General features: G+C 41.5%; 1 protein-coding gene across 24 annotated transcripts in view; it reads right to left on the reverse strand.

Moving 5' to 3' along the window:
- Nrxn3 (neurexin 3) overlaps positions 1–25176 on the reverse strand; it is a 1575536-nt gene that overhangs the window by 1427396 nt on the left and 122964 nt on the right. For all 24 annotated transcript variants that reach the window (XR_015004497.2, XR_015004496.2, XM_048449344.3 and 21 more), the window contains exon 4: positions 24158–24187. Coding sequence is in view for 22 of the 24 variants with exons in the window: in XM_048449344.3 (XP_048305301.1) it covers positions 24158–24187 (30 nt within the window). In the remaining 2 variants the exon portion in view is untranslated. The remainder of the gene's footprint in view (positions 1–24157; positions 24188–25176) is intronic.

The raw sequence follows: 25176 nt of genomic DNA on the forward strand, positions 1-25176 counted from the left end.
CAGCTTGAATGGGAAGGCTTGATCAGGCTTCCACAAAGGATCTGAATATGCTTCCTTCCTAATACACTCTGGGCTTCTTCTTAAAGGTTTCTTATGGTTTTCCCACATTTGACAACTGTCTTCTAAAAGATTGTCAAAAGATCTCATTCACACAACCCTAAACCTAAGAACCAACAGACACCAATGATTTTTTTTTTAGCTTACAGTGAAATTCAAGAGCCAATTAAATGGAAAGAAAAAAAGTCTGATTTGTTGCCTGGGGGTAGCATGGTCGAAAGGAATGAAAAGTGTGGGATAAACAACAGTTTGAGCCTAATTTCATTGAAAGAGACAGTCAAAGCAGAGGGCTGTGCCAGAAGATCCCTACCCTGTAAGCCTTCAGAGCCATCCCGCATCCTTGGTCTACCTGGCAGGGACCCCTTGGCTGTTAAGTAATATGATCTCTAGCTCTTGAGCACTTAGAAGATGGATATGAGGGTATGGGGAACCTGCAATGGGTGGAAGACCACTGAGACAACGAGGATACAGAGTAAGTGCTTTTAAATACGTGCCTTTACTTTTAGTGGTTCAGCAACCTTGAGACTTTAAGACGCTCCCCCTAGCCCCTCCACCTCTCGCTACCCTGAAACCAGCGACCCCATGTTAGTGACTGAAAGAGCGTACAAAGCACTTGCACTGACAGGGTCTTCCTCCAAGCAACGGACTCAGAAACGTGTGAGCAGGGAAAACTAGCTAAATCAGGCAGAGAGCGTTGATGGAAACTCGGCAGTAAAATCTGCGTTCTGTAAAAGGCAGGGAGAGGAAGCAGAAGGAGATGGAGGCGATACAGGTACAAACGCTGATGGATGCAAAAGGAACCTGAAGGACAGGCAGGAGAGTATAAAAGGGCAGGTAATGAATCTTTATGAAGAATGGCTTCTTGTTGTTGTTCCGTCTTTCACTGTAACCCCTGAATTACTTACTTCTCCCTTGCTAACCTTAGGGAATTTTGAGATGTCTATATTGCCTCTGTTGTCTTGAGCCAGATAGGAAGCAGCAATCTTGGGCCAATAAAGGTGCTCAAGACAGAGATACAGTGAACATCCCAGCAAGGATAACTAAGTGCTGGGTGATGCTTTAAACCTCAATTTCTTCATCAGTGAAATGGGGACAATGGATGTCCCCCCCAAAGGACTGCTCTGCAGAAATGGATTCAGTAGCCAGAAGCCATTCACCCGCAGCATGGGAAATGCATGCAGTGTCCCCAACTCCCTGTATACTCTCCCCAGGACACGCTGTTTCCCTTCCCTTTGCATATGTTGGGAAATTATGGGATTAAGGGAAATCACAGACACAAGCACTTTCTCCTCCGCTGACTCCATGCGAGGCAAATTTTCACATTCTTTGGAACAACAGGGGAAAGGCCCTATTTGGATTATACTCAAGGCAATTGACTGGAAGCTGAGGTGTCTGGCCAGGCGGAGATAAGGTCAGATCTTGCATGGGGTGACCTCAAGCTTGGCCCAGGGGCTTCTGTTCAAAGGAGATTAACGCCCACCCCACATTTTCAGGATCCCAGTGATGGAATAAATAATTCATGTCTTTTTGTGTGTTTCTCATCTCCCCACCTCGATTCAGATTTAAGTTTCAAGCACGTTCATTTGTAACTATAATAACAAAGGAAACTGGGGTGCAGGCTCCCTTCCCGAGTGGTGTGCCTTTTCTGCGGCTCTCCTGCGACAGGATTAGTCCTCCAGGGAAGCCAGAGACCCACACTTTAACCTTTCCCCGGGCATACAGAATAACCAGTTCGCCTTACAGCTGCTCATCCACATCCCTGAGGACAGCAGGTAAACACTGCCTTCCTACCTCATCATAAAGCCCTTGGCCAATAAAGACACAGGAAGCCAACTGTAGACAGAGCGTCCTAATTCGCCTGCGTGTCTTCTCAACAGCAGGCCACGCTTTTATTTTACTCCTATCTCTAGTCCAAATAAGACAGTAGGATCCCTGTTAAGTATTAAATACCGTACTTCATTGTGAAGGCAGGCTCTGTTTCTGAAGCATTTCCTTCTGTGGTTTGGTTTGGATTTTGTGGGGTTTTGTTTGTTTGTTTCGGCTTTGGTTTTTTGTTTGTTTCTTTGCTTGTGTTGATTTTTATCTGTCCTCCCTATATAGACAGGGAATAAGGAAGGTGAGACCAAACAAGGCTAAACACAGCACTGAGATGGTCAGACAAACAACATATTCTTAGATAAAACTAAAATGCAGTATGCCCCCTGTCCAGCTATCAACCTCAGCACCAGCTCTGAGCTGATGAAAACATAAAACATCTTCACACTGTTATGGGTCTCTTAGGCTTATAACTACTAGCACATAAGATGACACTATTAGAAATCTGGGGAAGGAGACAGCACTTGGGACCGGGACACATATGATGCTTCTATCTATTGATAAGCACAAGAAATTTACACTGAGCAGCTTGTGAATATCTGTAGATTCTGAAAAACTGAGTCTTGGCTGTGATTCATGATAAAACTAGGCGCGGTTTAGGGGTACAGTGGTGACAGAATTAATAACACGGTGTTCTCTGTGGGTTTTTTTCCTTATTAGAGTGACAGAATAGAACTATGTATTTATCACCAAAGACATGACGGACTGTTCCCCGGACTCTAGGAGGTAAGCCAATGTCATCATGCCCGGCAGAGGCATGGATTCAGAGGCAAAGACTGGCATCCCACTTCTGCCATCCAAAGAGAATGAGAGGCTTGCGTTTCAGCTGTGCCCACTTAGCTGTACCACGGTAACAACCTGTTCCTGGGAACGGGAGCCCCTGTTCTCTCACTACTGTTCTCCTCTTCGGGGTCCCCACATTCTGGCCTGACTGTGAAGGAGAATGGACCAGATGGCTTCATCTGCAGCATCATTCGAGCTGAAAGTCTTAAAGACATCCTCAGAGTGCTCTATGCATAATAGTATTGGCATGCCTCCCTAGGGAGCTTGTTAAAAATGCAGAATGTCATCGTTCAGCCCGACTCCACCTATCTTAGAACCCGCGGTTAACAAATGGCCAGGTAATTCTTGTGCACAGTCAACTATGAGAAGCCCTGACCAAAAAATGTGAGTTGAGGAGGTCAAAGGCACCCGAGTCCTGAGGGATAGCTGCCCATTGAAGAAGAGGTCTCTGTACTCCTTGTATTTGATGCTCGTGACATAACCACCACAGTCTCATAGCTGGCATGCCCTTAGACTAATTTTTGCTCTGCCTGCGTCTTCAGCCAAAGTCCACTGTTACTTGTTACAGTGATGGAAATGCATAAAGCCCATGATGAGACCAGTGGCCACAAGTCAAGCAGAGACAAACACCAGCAGCAGCACAGGAGAAGTACTGCCTCAAAAGCCTGAATGGAATGTATGGCTCAGAATTAGGTCAGTATGCTAAGGGGCGGCCACTGATTAAGCACAGCTGAAAGGAAAGACTGAGAGTGAAGCGAGGCCTTTGAGCAAGAGATGTTTACTAAGAGCCACTCGGTTAAAAACACACTTGAGACGAGAGGACCTTCTTAGTCCGTTATCCATCAATAGCAATCCATGTCAGGTGACCTAAATAGAACCCAGAGATCTAAGCAGAAGGGAAACTCCATCAGAGCAGTTTTCACTTGAAGCGGCATGAGGTTGGCAACCCTCAATTCCCAAAGGTATTGAGCTGCCTCTTTTCATAAGGATGAACTGAGATCCCATGATGCTGACTCCCTGATCATAAGGTGTATCCAAAGGTGGCTAGGATACTTGCCACATTTCCCTCCGTGTAGGACCTCTCTGTTTCCAAATGATGCCTCTGCTGCTGTACTGAGTGCTAGGCTTATATCCACCTTCGTGAAACAGGATCTCCTAACAGACAGAAGATGTACAGTCAGCATTAACCAAGTCCCTGCCAAAGGCATTGTTGGTTTTGGTTTTGCATTTTAAAAAGTATTTTAGCCAGGTATATTTGCTTCCCTAAAATGCATTCTTTTAGATTTGAGGTCTAATCTTTAGCCTTCCCTTAAATCTCAAGTACTACAGAAAAATGTCAAGTCTGTCCTGTGAGTAACTCAGACTCAATAAAGTCAGCAAAACCCATGACTATAGGCACTCAGTAACTTAAGGGGGCACTGATTAGTTTGAAGTTCCAGGGTCCTTGGTGACTAGTTGAGAAGGGGGTTATGGCTGACTCAGGGTTAGTGATCCTGACTTCCAAGGAAAACAAGGATTATGACTCTGAGAGAAAAGAAGAAGATAGCCAGAGACCCACTCCTGTGATTATAATCTCTGCAGGGCCACAACAGCTCAATCCAGGCAGGACCACCAATAGGCCAGCCCTTTAGGAACGTATGTGTGAGCCATTCTCCAAGTAAATCAACCCATGAGTAAAGATAGTTAAATAGGCAATAGAAGAAAGTAGTCATAAACACCAAATATGGCCAATTATTACAATAGGGACTTCAATTAAGATGATAATATCCTTATTTTGTAATAAATACGTGTGTATAGCACATATTTGGATATAGTGTCATCTTTATATCATAGTATTAAAATTTTATGTGATCAAAGAGAGGAGAGAGCATCACTCAAAGATCTTACTTCCTCTTCTTGGGGAGGGTAAATGGAATTTTATTTGTGTGATGGATAGATGGGTCCCATCAGGAGGACCTTGCTATTGCTTCTATTTAGAGATTAACTACAGTTGAGGAGATGTAGAGATGTGTAGGAATATCAAGTTCACAAGTAGACTCGGGCTTCAGAAGTGTGAGCCATCTTGACTTGACTCATCCTGGGTATCCAGACCAAACACTACTTCTGAGGGTGTTTCTGTGTGAGAGGGACATTTCTATCAATAGAATGAGTAAAACAGAATTCTCTCTTTTTTATAGGTAGGAATTAACCAATCCATTGACAGCCTCCATAGCACAAAAAATGTGAAGCAAGAACTCATTGTCTCTGACTGATTGCTGAAGCTAAGCCATCAATTAGTCCTCATATGCCCTATGATTGGTATTTATACCATCATTTCTCAAGTCTTAAGTTTCAACTGTAACATGTCTTATGATTTCCCTCTAACTCACAGATGGCAGATGCTAACACTTCCTGGCTCTAAGATCACCTAAGGGGTGTGTATGCCTCTGTGTGTGTGTGTGTGTGTGTGTGTGTGTGTGTGTGTGTGTGTATGTGTGTGTGTGTGTGTACTGATATATACATCAGTTTCCCTGGAGAATTCTGACTAATACAACAAGAAGTGAGTCTTTTCAAACCAAAAAGTCAAGCTCCCTGGATATTCTAGAATAGCCATCAGCCATCCTTGAATATTTATAAGAGAGGAAAGCATCAGCCATCCTAGAATTATAAGAAAGGAAATAATCTGCCAAGACTGGAGCCAGCACCAAACAAGCAAAGCCAAATCTAGTAGAAAAAAAGACCCTAGGTCGTGGTCACCTCCCTTGTGTAAACAGACTTCCGTAGGAAGAGAGACCATAAATTCTCTTTGCTGTTTAAGGTAGTTGGGCTCAAAGTGCAGCTCTTTGCATCTGAAAACATACTAACCAACAGAGCAACCTTTAAACAAATCATTCTCTCTTGGGAAGAAAGATAATGCTTCACCAAAATTCTCTTAGCCTAGGCATACCTTAGACCCTCCAGCTCCCTTTTCTTCCCAAAATAATTTTTGAAGAGGTGGACTGAGTATGTTTTAAAAAGAAAAAATATGGCTGCCCGGAATTCCTGCACCCCAGATCCCCAAACAAGACCCCAACCCCAAGTGTCTTTTCCTTATTCTTTTTCTTATTCTTTCCTCCACCTGGAGATTCTTCCTTCACTGTCTCTAGGGATTTATGAATTAGAAGCAAATTGTCCACCCTCCCCCACAGCTCTGCCTGGCCCCCTATATGTCTTCAGTCTCCTCTGACACTATATTTAAAGGGGGAGGGAGTCTTTATTCTAATCCTCCTACAATTCTCCTAGCTCTTTCCTAATCCCTCCACCTGTGAGATAATTGCAGGCATTTAGGTGGGGGGAGCTCAATAGTAATCATAGACTTGCACACAAAGACACAAAAAGAGGCAGATAAAATGGGAGAAAAATATCACAAGCCCCAAATTATTCACACTCTGACATTCACTGCAAAAGCAGGATGCAGCCAGACTCTCTACACAGGGAGAAAAGGCTCAGTGTGGCAGGGAAGGGTCCATTTCAAAATGCCATGGTTTTAGTTGTTCCTAGGCATATAATAGAATAGATGAATCTAAACACACACGCACACACACACACACACACACACAAAACAGTCATCATCAGTTAACTATTTGAAAGTCATCCACAAACAATAAGCAAGCCTGTGAAATTAGCATCCCTACTCATGATGCAAATGCAACAATGACATTGTCTCAATCAGGAGTTCCCCTGCTTAGGTGATGAAGAGGAAAGGGAGAAAAAAAAAAAAAAAAAAAAAAAAAAAAAAAAAAAAAAAAAAAAAAAAAAACACTTCTAGCTAGTAATTGAATAAAACAAAATCCTGTCGATCCAGGTGTTTGGTCCCACTCCATCTACTCAAGGTAAAGTCCCAGCCAGAGGTCCAGCTCTTGGTTCGTAAGCAAGGTCAAGTGAAAACCCTAAACAAAATTTACATATGTAGCAAATAGGTTTATAAGCTAAGATAAATGTGAAACTTCTCTTAAATAAATATTTTTAAAAACACTTTTAGTAAAGTCTCAAACACTTCTAATTCTTCTCATTTCTTAGAATTTTCTACAAGACAATTCATCAGAAATTTACTGACTTATAAGAATAAATTAGAGCAGCATGTTCTAAGGCAATAACTAAGTCAATAGCTACACAAGTTCCTGTGCTGATTCAATGAATTTACGGAAGTTACAGTAACTCAGAATCATTTTATTTACAACAAAATAGATGTACATGCACATCCTAGACAAAGGAAGGAGCAATGACCCTCTATGTCGTACAAATCAGGGTGGCACTTTATTGTGTGAACAGATGTGAGCTGAATAAAGCTAATGTACATAATACAAGATGATGCAGGAACAAAAAATAACCTTCCTCTTGGGCGGAGATTGACACCGTGCTTACAAATAGATTGCAACCGGATGTGATCATGTGACTGAGCTCTGCCAATAAGAAATGATTACTTCTGCCTTTGCCATTTAAAACATTCTCTATGCTCTCTTTCTCCTCCTCTAGGCTTAACGAAAGAGAAGGCCCACACTCTGAAGAATGACTAACTTCCAGGATAGAAGGTTCTGGCTGTCTGAGTGGCAGTGTGGAGCAGAGTCGGCCCTCCACCCATCATCATCACTCCACACCGCAAACTGCAATACGTGAGAAATGGTGAAGCAGCACAGCATTCAGTGAGACTGTTTCTCAGAACAGTGAGCCCTCCATGACTAACGCATCCTACAATTTCTTTGTGCCTCCCTGATTCTTACTAACTCCCACTCAATATTCTATATTTTAGGATGAAATAAAGTGTTTTATCCACATGTGTGCATGCTTATATATGCACAGGTGTATATATACACATATATATGCATGCTTATATATGCACAGGTGTATATATACACATATATATGTATGTATGTACATGTAGAAACCAGAGGACAATCTTGGGTGTCATCCTCAGAAATGTTGTCCACTTCCCTTGCATCAGGGGCTCTCACTGGTTCATCAGTTAGGCTAGATTGGCTGTCTAGCAAACTCCCAGGAATCCTCAGGTCTCTTCCTGCACGCTGCTGAGACCGCAGGAGTGTACCACTATGCCTGTCACCTTTATGTCGGTTCAGGAGACTGAACTCAAGTCCTCATGCTTCCAAGGCAGACACTTGGCCAAGTGGCCTGTCTTCCCACACCTAGATTTTAGAATGAAATAAATACAGGCTAGCAAGAGAACATGAGTATATGTCACGGCAATGTCAATATACCACAACCCCACTTAAAACAAAAGACAAAATCCTAGGGCTTGGGAGTAAAAGTGAACTCAGTACTAAAAGTGCTTGTTGTACAAGCCTGATGGCCTGAGTTTGGATCCCCAGGACTTATTTTAAAAATGTAAATTTTTGATAGCAAAAAAAAAATCTATAACCTTAGAATCCGATAGGAAATGGGAGGCAGAGACAAATCTCAAGAAACTTGTGAGTCAGCTAGCTGGGCATACATAATGGCAAACAGATTCTGTCTCCAAAAAAAATAGAAAAGCAATGATTGATACCCAAAAATTGTCCTCAGACCTCTACATGTATGGCACCACATGTATATACCTAATTTACACATGAATATAAACACTTATACATGTATATACCCATTCATATCTTTCTCGATCACACACACACAAAGAATCCATACTTGCCACAGAAAGAAAAAATGTTTTCATATTCTAGATAGCATATACATAGTGAAAAATGAAAGCATGTATGTGTGAGTACACACACACACACACACACGTGTGTGTGTATGACTAACTCTTGGAGATTTAATACAGGGAGAGTTCCTTTACTATTTTATGAGCTTTTCATGAACAAAGACTGGTTTTCATTCGTTTTATATATCTCCTGTGTTCAATGCTTGTAAAATTCAATTATTATAGTTTATTGTTACTGTTGGAGGGAAAAGAATAAAACTTCCTAAGAGCCACACATCCTATTCTGTACTTAATATGTGTTAGTATAGATAATTCTCAATTATCTATGCTAAAAGGTCTAACCATGTGTTATTATTTAAAAGCATTACCATATACACCATACTATATAGAAGCTATACTAATATGTATCATAATAGTGTATTATCATCTTCAGTTTACAGAAGAGAAAACTGGATGTTCAACAAAATTAATGGAAGTCTTGTGTGTGTAATTGGAAATCACATGAAGCTATTCACCAATTTATTTAAAATAAACAAAGCTTTAAAAATCTTTGATTTAGGTAAAGAATAGATAGTAGGAATACTTTAAAAATCACTTCAAATTCCCTGTTCTGAGATCGTGTCTCCTAGGAATATTAAACCTATATCCATAAAGTCTCTTTAACATGAGTATCTAAACATGAACTGAACAAGGACAATAATAGACATGCTAATGTGGAGGTGGGAACACAAGACCTCAACCCTACACAAAGAACTACAGGCAACTAAGGAATGCTGAGCTGTAAAAATAGTCTTTCCCAGAAAATAACACCCCAATTGGTTATCCAATACCATATGGTCATTCCTGAAAATATATACATTCTGTTAATGAAAAAGAGGTCATGAATTTGAAAGAGAGCAAGAAGGGATATATGGAGTGTTCGGAGGGAGAAAAGAGAAGGGAGAAGTTATGTAATACTATAATCACATAATCTCAAATGGTAAAAGAAGTATATATATATATATATATATATATATATATATATATATATATATATTTAAATACTTTAAAGAAGACTTCTGGGAGAGAATAGTTCTTGTTCTCCAAAACAAACTGTCAAGCAAAGAGCAACGGAAGAGCCAGTGAACAGGAAGGCACACTGTTCCTCTCCAGGGGACAGAGCTGTCACCATCTCTGGATGTCCAAAACAAAAAAAGGTATAAAAGTCTCCAGCTACCAGGTTGAACAAAAAGAATTGGGGACAGGGGCCTGGGTCTGTGAATCCTCACATATATTTTATTTACTATTATTTTTGGAGGCAAGTGAACCAAACTCAGGAAGAGATTTGCAAAGTTGACAAAAACCACAATTTTTCTGCAATTCCTTTTGCCCTAACTTAGGCAACGACCTCCACAAGGCCCCAGGTTTAATGACATTTATTCCAGCAGTAGCTGAGTTCACTATTAAACAGATGCAGAGTACAACATAATGCAACTAAATCACTCTTGTAAATATTTAATACCACTGCCTTTCTTTTTTTCCCTTTAACAAATCACTATCAAAGGCTAAGCACATCGTAGAAAACACATTTATTTATTCTATCCTGGAAAAAAAAGAGTAGTGCTCATGCATTTTATCTATCTAGTTCTCCGAATGACTTTGACACTTGGGAGCTCTTGTGATCAAAACAATTTGAAGGAAAGCAATTTTGTAACCATTTAAGAACTGACTTTGTGCTATGATCAACATTCCTCAATGCTACCTCATGGAAAAACCCTAAAGTTAACCCTTCAGATAACGAGGATACACCCTGGAGGAAATTAAAGGGGAAGGAAAAATAGGATTTTTGCCAAAAATAAACTTTCACTTAAGAAAACACGGAGTTTTTCTTTTTGGCTGTAAATAAAATTGCAACTATTCTAAACAAAGGGGAGGAAGAAAAGACCCAGTAAGTGGCAGTTTGAAGCCTAGTCCCTAGAGTATAACCCTACAGGATATTTTTACAGACCTCCACATGCATCTGTTCTGTTACTTAAACCAACATAGGACACCCGAAAGGAAAATAAATGAGCATAAAATATATTGAAAGTCAACTGGCATCACTATCTTACTTCAGCCAAAACAAAATATTAAACATAACAAATCTTATGAGACACAACACTTCATGAAGCCTTGAGACATCGAACAACTTACTGACAATCAGGTCTCAGACCATGAAGTTATTTAAAGGAAACTTTTATTTAGAAAGTTCGCCAACGATTCCAGAACATCTCTCATGTGGCATTCATAGTAATGGCCTCAGCAGCCTATGCATGATCCCTAACAAATGCCATTCAGCAGTGATGAGAACTAAATCTTAGTGGCCATTTGGTGGGAGAGAGAAGAAAACAGTACTGAGACTCAGGAAGTCCGGGCCAATGCTACGGGTTATCAGTGTGATACTCCTGTCATCTCAGCATGTTTATTCATCTGCAAAATTACAGGAATTATAAGTGTCTTCTCCCTCTGAAATTATATGCTTCTAAGATTTGAGGCAACAAATCAGCATTTTTGAAATAACTGTAAACCAAATGTTTTTATTTCTTCATGGCTCAAGTATATAAGAAAATCCTATAGTTCTTTTGTTCCCAAGAAACATCTATCAAACACCTAAAGGACAAACAGGCTTATCAGGATTTTTTTTACAGGCATAGTTTAATGAAGGAGGAGGACCAGGGAGGAGAAAGGCTGGGTGCTCTCCATGGTGCTGAACTCGGAAATAGCGATAATGACTCAGTGATTTTTGACAGACACTTTGGTGTACAGGAGGACACAAAGGAAAAAAAATTCATAGTCATTGACTTTAGGATACTTGTAATTTCAAGAGTTAATTCTTTAATACTATATGGTGCAACTTACTACACTTCTTTCGTCAATGTTGTGTCAATAATTGCAACAGATCTTCCAAGTAGGCATTTTACAAGTAAGAACAAATAAAAAAAAAAATGAAAAGTTAAAATGAACAGATCATATGCTCAAAATTCCTGAATGTGTTGGGTGACATTAACATCAGTGAGATATGTCAATGATTATATTAGTGTTTATTAATGTTATTAATTTATGCTTTTGTTAGTGGCACGCTCAAATATGTCATGTATTTACGTGTATGTGTGTGTGTGGATCTATGTGTGTATGTGCATCTGTCTGTGTGTGTTGCCTCAATGGATCCTCCTCTTTGCTCTTTTTAAGCCATAGTCACAGCTCTGGGTTAGAATTATTCACATGGACACCTGGTGTTCCATGTTCAACTGCTCCATGAGTCAGTGTAGAACTAGGAAACTCACCATAATCCATGATTTCAACCAAGGCACTTGTAAATGCCCACTATTAGTCACCTGGGAAGCAGAGGAATATATACCACACTCAGAAAACTATGTCTCTATTGCCAGATAAATAAACCCAGGCAAATAATATATTGCAGGTAAATCAATAGCCACCTCTTCATAGTCAACAGACAGCATGAACAAAATCCTCAGCTGTATGTGAAAAAAGCCCATTATCCCTTGCTAAGTCAACGATTCTTAAGCAAAGTACAAGTAATTCCTATAAGGAAGCAGTTGTTTCACCTAAATGTTCACTGTCTGGAAAAAAAAAAATCACAGCCAGACTCTTGGTGCTTCAGGATAAACAACCTTAGATATACAGAGAAGAGGCAAGGCCATACTAACTGTGAACCTGCCCCAAATTTCAAAGAACATAAGACTATATAGAGCTCATGGTGATTCTCTCCTCGTACGCTGATATCAGCTCTTCCTGCAGTTCAGCAAGTCATTATCATGAGTGCTGTTTACACACATGCTATGGACAGCCATTTAAGTACTTAGTTAATACAAACTGCAAGGGCTTTAACAAGACTAGTGTCTAAAACTGCAGTTGTTTAAACATCTGTGTAATGCATTTCACCAGGAAGCAGTAATTTCTCTATTGAAATAAACTCACCTTAAAAAAAATTATTCCCAATCAAAACAGAAAATGTGGTTAGAAGCATTCTTGAGTGGAACCAACCAGAAACTTTATTCTAGAGACACTAAGGCATGTTAGACTTGGAAGGGACTTTGGAATTGTCTTGTTCCAAATTTGTCATCTGAACATTACTTTTTGTTTTCAGTATTCTTGTCCAAAATAAAAATTACAGAAGTGGAATTCCAAAGGTAACTCTGAAGAGTACATGCCTTCTGGAAGATTCACAATCTGTATTATCATAACAAAGGCTCAGTTAAAAAAAAATCCCTACTCTCAAAGGCTGAAGGGGTAGCTTAGTGGTGGGTGCATACCTAGTGTGCACTATCACATACAAAAAAACTCAATTTTATTTAAAACTGTGTTTCTAGATGTCGGGCTTTTTTTGATACTTGATACACACACACACACACACACACACACACACACACACCTTTTATATATGGACAAGGGCCTCTAAACATTTGCCTTTCTCAAATATTTTTTCACGAGAGAGCAATCTGACTTAGCACACCGAGTGAAATTCTCCTAATTTTCACGTACACCTATATTTTTCTCTTGAGACTATTTTGAAGTCAAGCAATATTTTAATCTTAAAGAAATATGGCATTTAAAGCTTCTCCGGTTAACAAGGAAATAATCAGGCTGACTAAAGAGTGACTTGCTAAGCACGTGGCAGAACTGGTTGAGTTCTAGATTCTCCTATCAGCAGCACGACATGGGAGTCATTGTAGGACGACAGTGAGCTTCAGCTCACATCAGCAAGTTCATGTCTGTAGTTATCACTAATATTAGAAGGATGCGATTTTCAAAGCGCATTTAAGCCATTTCGTAACTCTTAACAGCAACAAGGAACAACTGATTATAGAAACACGCTCAGCAAGTTTGGTGCGACTATTCCAAGAAAATGGGTTGATTTTCCTACGTGTCTTCATATTTGCTACATATTTTATTTCATTTCAGGAAAAAATAGAACACACACACACAAACCTTCTGAGGTTTGAGATTTATTTCTGATGGTATCAAGCCAAAATCTACGGGCATTTGCAAGGCACAGTCATTAGTTTATCTTTAAGTAAATATTTTGATTGTCAGACAGCTTGTTGCAAACAAGGCTCTTTTCCAAGTGCGCACTCCCGATGCACCCAAGGCTTGCACATCACTCATGCAATAATCTGGGCTCGTGCTCCAATGCAAGATCATCCCAAGGAAGTTGAAGAGCACAGCAGGAAAAGCATGCTTTGTGGGCTTCTCAGTTTAAAGGACTCATGAGCATGGGGCCTGAGTTTCCTCTCTGTTCTGTGGTCTCTGCACTCTATTACCATAAAGCTCAGGAAATGAGCGATTGCACACCACCGTCCCTCGTAACTGCTATTACAGAAAATCACACACTCACAAAATAGCATTAATTGTCAGAATTAGCAGCCATTTAAAAGGCAGCTGTTCTTTCACTCTTAAATAGGCTCCAAATTTCAAATTCTGCCCGTGTCTTGGCTGCTCCATCTATGCCTCTAACACACGTAGGCACACGCATGCACACACAATGAATCCTTAGGCAAACAATTTTTTTAAATGATCCATATTAAAAAAAGAAACACACAGAAAATCCTGTTTATTAAGCACCGTTTTTTCACCCCAGCTCTTGCCATCATTGTTAGGATCAGCTGGAAAGCTTCCAGACTAAGCAGCAGTAGTTTCCAACGCTGCAGGTGGAAAGGCTCTGTTTTGTGTGGGCTGGGGGTGGGGGTGTGAGCGCCGTATCTCTTTAAGAGTCAACAGTAAATTAACTTGCCCCTAAGAGTGAAATAATTAGCAGTTAGTAGCTTATTAAAAGGATGGCAAAGGCCAAGCTGCCATCTGGGATCTCCAGTTCCTTGTGATTGTTATTATGTCAAGATGTGCCATTTGCATTAGCTTTCATGTCACCGTGCCTGCCCTTACTTTACATGTAAATTTTTGTGAGAGACGCAACACTTTTAAAATCAGATGTCCATCAGAAAGCATTATTAGTCTGCCTTTGGATAAAGCGTGTGTTCTTTTACTCCTCTCTTATTCTACTCACTACGAAACACCTTGGGGGGGGGGGGAGCCAATGATATCAATTAGGTATGGTCTTTGTGCAACGGGAAACCTGAGCTTCAACAAAACAAAGCCAAGCTGCCACACAAAAGCACAACACGGTTGCCTCTGTTTACACACAGCGGAAACCACAAAGGTTCTGTCTCTCACAGTTCATCCTTCTCAATGAAGCTGAAGCCAGTGAGGACCCGCAGTTGATTGTTAGACAAGCGTACTCAGTTCTGGAGAAGGAATCAACATTAAAAACAAACAACAGAGTATGACAGAAACGCATGGAGTGATAAACACAACATATATCCTAGTGTGGACAGTGTGCTGTCAAAAGTGTGTGCGTATATGTGTGTGTGTGTGTGTACACACATAAATATGTATTTATTTATGCATATATGTGCATTGTGTATGTATCATTTGAAACTTTAAACTGTATACTTAAAAGCATGCATTTGATACACTTTAAAATGCATATGCTATGTCCCAATGAAGATAAACAACACAAAAATTAAAAATATCCTGTGTGCATACACACAAAGCATATTCACTTTTCTGCATCTAAGAATTTAAAGAGTGGGGGAGGAAAATGGAAGGTACGGAGGAAGCGGAAATTTTTTAATAGTAATAATAATAATAAAGAATTTAAAGAGTGGAGAAGTTGAATAACTAAGGGATTACCTAACAGTTTCCTTTAGAAATAAAAAAGCCTAATATTAAAATTCATCATAAGTGAAAAATAGACTATGTTTAAGTCATTTTAATTCACAAAAGGCAGCTGAAAGCTGCTTTTAGCCTCCCACCGACTCTCGCCATCAAGGGTCAGAGAGTCTGGAGCATATTTGCTCCCTCAGCCCTAGATACCCTGCACCTAGCATGTCATTTGCTCTCCAAAGATACTTGTTGAAGGCTACAGGTCACTGGGACTCCATGAATATTTACTGGGGACTAAATACCTTGATTTGCTAATGTTGGAGAGACTCTACTAAATTCAGATATATATCACACTGGAATGTATTATTTTTTCAGTACACCTACAAATGAAAGCTGTATAGGGAAACATATTACACATCATAAACCTTTTCATGAGTTTCTGGACAAACTGTACCTATGCTCAGAATCACAGACATTGTTATCTTGCTCACCTGAAAAGGGGAACGTGATAGGTACAAGCTTAAGCCCATCAATACACGCACCATGCTGGCACTCTTACACGTATTTTTCTAATGGGAAACTCTTCTGAGTTCTTTAAACACAAATATATCGCAAAGATAATACACTGTGATTCAACACATCTATTACTTTCAGGTACTTTCAAAGCCAAGTTCCAATAGGTATACATATAGACCTGCTATTAAAAGCTAAATGTCCCTTCAGATCAGCCAACTTGACTTGTTAAGCAAAGGCCATGCAAATGGAAAATCCATAAAATAATCTCTTCGATGTATTGCCAACTGGAATTTAGCTAAGACAGTCCACTGGCATACTGTATGTTTTATTGGTAAAGCTATTGTTCACACTTATAGTTTTTAAACGGTCTAAATAAAAACAACTACATAAAAAAATGTCTTCAATATCCAGTGAAAATTTCTGAACAAGGAGAGAAAACAGTAACCCACCCTTCATATTTTAAAGCACCATTTCGAAGTCATCATTGCTGAAACACAGAATTACTAAAACCAAGCAATTTACCTTTTAAGTTCCAAAGACATACATTTTTACTCCAGAGGTTTTCAAAACATTAGAATAAGGGGGTGGAAACATGAAAAGTAGGCTTTTAAAATACAAAGCGATTTTATTCATTGTCAAGAGGACAAATCAGTGGCTGAGAAACAGATGAGACAAGAGATGAAAATGCAATATTGCCTCTATTTTATTATAATTAGATATTTATAGAGCACAGATGAGTTTATTTTCATAATTAGTAGCTGGCATTGCTTTTACTAATTTGCATAAATAGTTGGCTATCAAGACAGTAACTTATTTGCAGGGCTCTTGAATTCTAGCACGGACAACAGGGAGCTCAACTCCTCAAATCAGCTCCTTTAATGTTATTACCAGCAAAATACAGTCTATAGGAAATAATCTTCAAGTTCGCGTAGCTTGATTATCTCCTTCCAATTTGGCCAGTGTTTATTAGTTCAGCATTAGAAGGCCAATGATCAAATCTATATGGGAAAACCACACATTAAATAAATCAAAAATAGCCTCTAACATCTAAAGGCCTAGAATAGATATTTGGCTCAGCTAGCCCAGCAAAAGCAGTTCTGTAGGGAAAAAGAGAAAGAAATTGAGTATCCATGACAACCCTTATGATATACATCTCATCAGTCCTTGGCAGTTATCAAAAATGATAACTACCTCCTTTCCTGCTCACTCTCAACAGTCTCCACACCCTCCTACACACGCCTACACCATTCCACAAAACAAACTTCACAGAACACACGAATCAAACTCTCTGATGGTATCAAAAGGAGAATGAAGGACTTCCCAAATTGACTGCTATGGGGAGAAAGAAAACTTAGTATGCCAACTGTTAGCATCAAACAGGTATTCTTGGAGAAGTAGTCTACCCCATATCTTCCTTCTCTAGCTCTAGCCATAGGTCAAAACTTGTGGTTCATCAGTTGACTCATTTGGAAAGAGCTATGTATGTTCTCTGTATATTCACATTCATCTACAGGGAGAGAATAAAGTTAGGAACTGACCATGTCTTATAAAACACACTTCCAGTCTTGAAGCTCTGGTGATCCAGAACCCACATCTTGCTTGGTGGCAATCATTTGGTGCAAAGAAGGGTCTCCTAACTCCCACAGGATATGGATACTCTAGTTTGCCAGTTTCTACCACCACCATGTAGCACTTCCTTCCTCTTTCTAGTTCTAGTCTTTACGATAGCTATGAGGTCTCTGTTGGCATCTGAGTCGGCAACTCCTGCTCCAAATTTAATTTCAAGGGAAAGTATCTGGTCACTTGCCGCAGCATAGACTGCCTCCAAACAGACAAAAGAAAGAGGAATGGACCCAAACACACTCTTAATTCTTAAGCAGAAGCCATGGAAATAATGTCTAAAAGCTGAAAGAAGAACTTCTCTGGTCAGTCACTGCTGGATAAAACTTCACTTGCCTTTGGTCATATGGTGTGGGAAGTCCTATATATGTGTTGCTTTTATTGGTTAATGAATAAAGAAGCTGTCTTGGCCTATGATAGGATAGATTAGAGCTAGGTGGGGAAAACTAAACTGAATGCTGGGAGAAGAAGGCAGAGTCAGGAGAAGCCGTGTAGCTGTGCCAGAGACAGATGCCAGACAGAACCTTGCCAGTAAGCCACAGCCATGCGGCAATACACAGGTTAACAGAAATGGGTTAAATTAAAATGTAAGAGCTAGCCAATAAAAAGCTAGCGCTAATAAGCCAAGCAGTGATTTAATTAATGCAGTTTGTGTGTGATTATTTCAGGTCTGGTAAGCCAGGAATGAATACGCAGCTTCTGCCTACAGTCAAATGCGGTTCAATGGCCTCCTAAGAGTAGAGTTACATCTGAACTCCTGATCAGTTCTATAGATTTTGACCTCACAGGGCTTATTACTGTTCAGTCACTGAGCTGATATGATCTGATATGATCTGAGGTATATCTAGTCTTTTCTCTGACAAACACTTAAAATCAATTCAAGATCTTCCTCACTTATGGCCTAGTATAATCTGCAACCATTTCCCTCTGATACACAGGACCAAGAGAAGACCCAGTAGGAGGGTATTGGAGACAGAATGCCTGGTCTCACCCCATGACTCTGGTACATCTTTGTTTAGTGAGTGCAGTAATAAGAATAGCAGTAAGGGGTGCAAGTGTTTGAAGAAGAACGACTCCACTAAGGACGTCACAACTGAAAATTCAAATCCTGCCTATTTCTGCACCATATCTAAGCCCAATTTTTCGATTTAGTTAAGTGTTACTCGATTCTCTTGGCATCCATCATGTACAGCTTTGAACCAAAATCTGAGCTCATACAATATGGCTGACAATAGTGGCCAAAACACAGCCACCTATACTTCTCTGGGGGGTTGTGATGACTGAAACATGACTACACCCTATGCATCATGCAAAAACAGTGTAGGCACTTTATAACAGACAGAAGCATGAAGTTTGGCATACCCAGAATACTGAACCTTGAGATATTAAGAGGGAAAGGGGCATTCTGGAAAGAGGGAAGATCTCAAAGAAAAACTCTCAGGAAGTGAAAAGCAATGTGAATTGACATAAAGGGCACCAGAGGCTCTAGAAGGCTGTGGGCTGGCAGAGGTCACAGTGGGGCCAGGTTATATGCAAAACCTGAGACAGAAACCATCTTGACAATGACTCAGTGAGAACCCACCAAATGAGAAAGCTTTGGAGCTGATGAGGTACATGAGCAGATTTAATTTTAATTTTTGCTTTATTTTCACTTTTGGAGAAATGATTGGCAGCAAGATACGAAGGATTAGAGACTTTGAATCCCTTCCTCATGCAGAACATTATCCTAAGCACATCTGGACATTCACCAATGAAAATATTTGTCCTCTGCGTACCTGCAATCTATAGAAAAGAGTGGCCCAATTTCCACTAAGTTGAATACAAGTTGCGAGAGAGACGCGTGGAGGGAGAGCTCAAGCCTACATGTAACACTCAAGGACAGCATTAAGCAAAGCAGGAGTTGTAAGTGTGAGTCTGGTGGACAGAGGACAGGGAGGAGGGGCTGTTAAGAGAAAAGCAAAGTAAGCAGTGTTGCAAAGGGAAGCTGGTGGCGGGGTTGGCTGAAGTAGTAATTTTGCAGCAAAGCTCCGAGGAAAAGGTTAAATTAGAAAAACAGGGCCCATTGGAGACAGCTGTAAAAGTGAGGTGGCTAATCGTGTATCCCACATGGTAGACGACAGAGTTTCTACAGTCTCCCATCAGTGGGCTGACAGGAAAGGAAAAGTACCAGGGCCACAGCCTAGGAAAGGACGAGAACCTAATAAGCTCTGGATGCAGACAGAAGCAGAAGCCGTTCCAGAGCCAGTCACAGGGTGCTCTCTCCACCGACTACCTTTGGAGGGGACGCATTCAGGAAGGAGGACGTTAGAAAGAAGCTCCTAGTGGGTGGTGAGGAAGATAGGGCGCTGGAACAGGAAACTGGTTTGTAGACAATGACACTAAGTTTGACTCTGGACATACTGAGGGGACAGTACTAGGTGACATTTATATGGATACATGTTACGGCAAATGTAAGGTGGCAGTCTGGAACTTAAGACCGAGCACCATCTGAGAGGCGGCTAGGAGGCAAATCCTGGAGATCACACGTGTATCTCAGACAGGACACATGGATCACACACTGGTTAGGGATTTTGGACTTGATCCTCATTTAGAAGTCACCTAACATCTCTCTGAGCCTAATTATCAGTATCATTAAACACAGACACTACCACCAGAGACCTCAGAAGTGAATAGTGGACATTAAGGATGACAAGGCCCACAAAGCAGAGAGCAGAATGGCTAGCGCACCAGAGTAGAGTTGGCAGTGAGGGTGACAACAGCGACCCACAGAAAGAAAGATTCTACGTGCAAAAGCCCACAGGCCCCCAAAATGCCAATTTTAAGGGAGAGATGAAGACACAAGAGGATGGAGGGAATAAGAGAGGAAAGGGTACCACCCATACCCAATAGGCCGAGTCATAGGCAGAGGTGTGGTTTCACCTATCAGAGGTCTCTGGTCACTGGTCTCTTCCTTTCCCCACCGACCCTTATCCAAAAGTGTCAATCCAGCAACAGGGGTGGGGGTGACGGTTCAGGGTGGCAGGTTTCTGAGAACGAGCCCACCCAGACGTAGTATTAAAGGAGCAGGCAACCTTCCAAGCTCACAGTGGAAAGAGTCCACACACTCCCAAGGCAGTGGACAGAAGACACAACATAGAAATGAGGTGATAATTCCGCCGGCCCGTCCTCCGCTGAGCATTGTGGGTAACTCATCAGTCCCATCTTTTGGCCCTGTGGCCACAGTCGAATTTACTCCCCATACTTGTGCCATTTGGCGACTTCTGAGGAAAACGGCAGTGCACTGCCCCGCCAAGACAGGAGGGGAGCATTATCCAGGAGGGAGAACTAGGTGGATACACGTATTTCTAATTTACCAATTAGCTTCTCCTTCACTCGGGCACGGCTAATCCAATTTGAGCCAATGAGCCAGGTCCTTTGAGCTTGGGAATGGGTAGGTGAGTTGAGCCACCCAAAGGTGTGAAGGCACAGCAAAGTTTAAGAAACTTACCCACTCGTCCCCTCTCCTCCCTGAGCACCTGGCAAAAGGCTGGCTTTCTGCACCAGCACCCCCATCCCCTTTCTCCTCTTCCTCATTCCAGTGTAATGTGCTTTCACTTCTACATTTTCCCCATGTTTGCCTGGTTCTGACTTTCCTAGATGATCACCCCAGTCTTAATATTCCATCCCCCCACAAATACAAAAATTACAGCCCTGAAGGAAAAAAAAGCAAGACAGAAACACTCCAAAAATCTACAGTTAGTAAAATCAGGCAATTCTTCAATCATTTCTCCTTACTCTCCCATGATTGCCCAGGTGCTGATGATACCCCAAATTCAGTTATGCATAAAACCCAGCAATTAAGAGACACCTTTCTCTATCTCCCCTGTGCCTGAAACACACATCACAGGGAGGATCTTAGAGCACCTTGCAATGAAGTAAGAAATATTTCTACACAGCATGTCTACTTCCAGAGACCCTGTTCCTTCTAGACACTACATGACATCATGCATAAGGTCCAGGCAGGCTTTATGCAGAGGCAGACCCATCCCCAACACTGAATACAGGGTTCACTGAAGGACAATGACCACAGTGGCTTTTTTAAATTTCTTTTACATGCCGTTAAAAGCAGTAACTTTTAATATGCCCTATACGTTCATCAGAACCAGTAGTTCCCCTCACATACATGAGTAATTCAGAATGCACATTGACAGGTTGATAGAATGATAAATAAAGTGGTCTATACCTTTACTTCTACCTACAGAAAGGAAGCAGAAGGTCCAGTTAAGGAGAGGAAGCATGGTGTCCACCATGGAGGCGCAAGAGAGTGAGAGAGAAAGAGAGTGGACATCAGCACACTGCAGGCACAGTGACAGGTCATACGCATGGCAAATCTCAGGACAGACAGCACAGGAAGTTGCCACACATCATCCTCAGGAGGCAGCACAAAGCAAATGCATGATGGGAGGCTTAAGGGACAAATGCCGGAGTCAGCCAAGCTGCATCCATCGGCTCCACGTTTAAGCTTCATCTCCCTTGTTTCTTCTCAGTTATAGCCTTAGAAACATGGCAAAGTCTGCATGCAAAAGCACTACACAGCCACGTGAATGTGAAATGGCACACATATAACCAATCTTAAAGAGCATGGTTAGGGAAAGTCTTTGAGAATGTATTTCCCAACATTCACATGAGACACGAGGACCAAGATGTGGCATACAACTCTAAGGGATGCACACACAACACACTTAAATATCACATGTATTGGTGGACACCAACTATTAACCCTGGAGATTCAGTGGGAACCAGGCAGAAGCCCCTACCTCCCATGTGCAGGGATTAAGAGAAGGCAGGGGTTCCTGGTGGGGAGAGTGTGGTGGGTTTTAAGGCAGTCACTGAAGGGATAAGAATGGATGAGTTGGGAAAATGGAAAAGAATGAGAGGACATGGGATGAAGTCAAAGAGATTTCTTAAGTCAAATTAAGCCTCCAATAGCAACTTAAACCCTTAGTGGCACCATCACCCAGAAGAAGTCTGCATCTATTCCTGAAGCTTGTTTAAAGGAATTCACAGCATCTGTGTTTGCATGGCTCTTTTATTTTTCCCTCGAAGGGATACTAGCCTAGAGCATGGTTGGGCTTGAATACTGCAAAAGAGCACACGTGGGGTTAGAGTAAGGTGCGTGCTACAAAGTCTCCAAATACTGCTCATACCAACGTTGGAATCTAACCTTCCTATGGTGCATTAGGGTGCCTGAAATAAGTTAGGTTAAGATCAAGGGAGTCCCTCCATATCAGCCCATCTGCCCACCCTGTGAGGTTAGCAATATGATGTGTGCAGCGCTTGGAAGCACTTGAAATGCTGGGAGACTTCGCGAAAAGAAAGCAGGAGAACACAGGAGGAGGTCCTATCGTAAGGACTCTGATGACCTGGTCTATGGTGTCACTTGTCCTCAAGTGCAGACCATTAAATCCCAGCAATTCAAGGGACTCTGTCTTTCTTCAACAGGAAGGCTTTTGTTTCTCAAAGTATCCAAATACTAGGTCCATATCGAGTTCATCCTCTCCGATACTTACCTCCCAACACTTGGCATTGTGTCCCCTCACTAAGCTACAAGAACAGGCAGCCTTCATTATAGCTCCTTACCTAACCCTAGAAGACCCACCTGACCCTTTCCTTCAGATATATATTGATATCTGTTCTCTACAAAGCCAACACTGTCTTGAAATTTATGGAGCCCATACCTCGGCTCATGCTAAGGGATACAGTTACATTAGAAAAGCAGTCTTAGTAATTCAGGATGCTCTCAACTGCCTACCTCCAGTTGCTAAAGAGTGTCTTTCAGTCCCGGGTGGTTACTTGACCGATGGCATCTCTCTTACGGCCACACCATCCGGTAGGTCAATTTGAGAGAGTAGGGGAAGGGAAATGACTGTGTGCTCTCCAAAGACCGAGGGAAAAAAATCATATGTGGAACTTCTCCACATCTTTCTTTTCTTGACCCTCCCAAAAGAACATTGAATCTGATGCGTGTTTTGAAAAGAAACAGATAAGAAAAATTAAAGAATAGCCTTTTGGTGACAGGGCAAGGCAGGTAGACCGATCTTGCAATCGCCTCAAGGCTTGGAAGAAACACAATAGTAGCAATTGAACAGTGAAGCAAAAGACAATTTTAAGTGGGCTCGGTTCTCAGATCCTGATTTGGGCTGATAATGTGGAAAATTTTTACTGAGGAGAAAAAGGCTTCATTCACAACCCACCCCATGCCTAGCTGAGCTGAATTTCCTGCATATTTGAATATTTTAGGTTGCAGATGCTGAATTTACAGATCTTTATATGCAGTTTTCTTCAGGGTGTATAATGAGTTAGAATCCTACCATGAGGACATTAGCATGTTTTTTGGTGAATTCTTTTATTCTTTTATATAGAATTTAAAACAGAAAAAAAAGACCCCCAAGGGCTTCTTTTGACCAGGAAGGGTGAAATGTCATCAAGATGGCAGTGGATGGGGGGAGAGGGGAGTGGACATGTAGCAAATCTTTGCCCAGTGTAAAGTTCAGGGAGAAACCCTGCTCCTTGCTCCCAAGCTGGGTCCCAGCCTGGGACCTAGGAGGAGCAGGAGGAAGTTAACCGCCTGGTTGCTCGGAAATTAGCTTCATTCACCCCCATTACCAACGTGTCATGCCTTGTTTCATGCTTCCCTCTTAGAGGCAGCTTAGCAGGGCCAGTGTTCTGCCTCGCCCAGATGACAAATGGTGAAGAGGAATGGAGAAGCTGGGAGTAGGAGGTGGGGCATTATGGTGCATCAGGAAAGGTGTTCCTCAGCAGCAGAGTGGCCCCTGCTCCCAGTCTGGCCCACAGCAGGAGGCACAGGCAGCAAATGCCCTTCTATGGAGAAGGCTCAGAATGACCAGGCAGAGGCACAGAGGCAAGCAGTTCAGGCATCTGCAGGACCACAGCACCTACCTTGTTCACTCATCATAAGGTGGGAAAGGCCTGAGAGGGGGGAAAGAGAGAAAGAGAAAGGGGGAGAGAAAAGATGGTTAAAATTCCAAATGCAAAGCAACATTCTCATAATTGTTGCACAGAACAAGGTGTAGCAAGGACACATGCACACACACACATACACACACACACACACACACACACACACACACACACAGTAGCATGCAACACATCCCGAACACACTATGGGAGTAGGTTGGCCCTCTCCCTTCTAAAGAACAGGTTTCCATTTACTGAATAATACCAAGGACTTCCTTTTTCTTGTTATTCTTAGCAATCCATAGGATTTGTGAGGGATCTACTAAGATTAGGTCTCTGAGAAAGAGACTCAAAAGTATCGGGTTAACGGTTTCTTTCTTTCAAATTACTTGCATCAGTAATACATGTTCACTGTAGAAACTGGGGAAAACTCCAAGAATAAAAAAAGGAGAAAAGAATGAGTTAAAATCTCACTATCTAGAGGGTGACAACCATTTTTCCTATGCATTATAATGTTCGCTACATAAATTGGATGATACTGAATGCATCAACACACTTCCTACTTGCAAGGGTTGCTCGGACCACCTAGAAACATTTTCGCTTTAACCAGCGATAACCACACTCTGTCTTCTACCTCTTCAGCTGTACTAGAGAGTCTTCTATGTTTCACAAGAAAAGCCTAGCCCTGAACTGAATGGGCTAAAGAAGGCATACAAAATCCCAATACACAACTAACAGGACCTCAGGAGAGTTCTTACAGGAGGCAAATTCCGTTCTTCGGGGTTTCTCAGGACAAGGAAAGCATGAGCTCTGGTAAGTCTACTAATAGAAAAGGTTTCCAACTGCACAGAAGCCAACCACACCGTCTGTTGGCTCTTGTGCTGCTCCTATTACCACGGAAAACATCTCACAAAACCCAGATCACCTCCGAGAATCTCTCCTCGAAGCAAAACTCAGGGATATAGAGGATTAATAAAGGACAAAAACCCCTCTAAAGTATG

The sequence above is a fragment of the Myodes glareolus genome, chromosome 11, assembly GCF_982192425.1.
Source record: "Myodes glareolus chromosome 11, mMyoGla1.1, whole genome shotgun sequence".
NCBI classification, from domain to species: Eukaryota; Metazoa; Chordata; class Mammalia; order Rodentia; family Cricetidae; genus Myodes; species Myodes glareolus.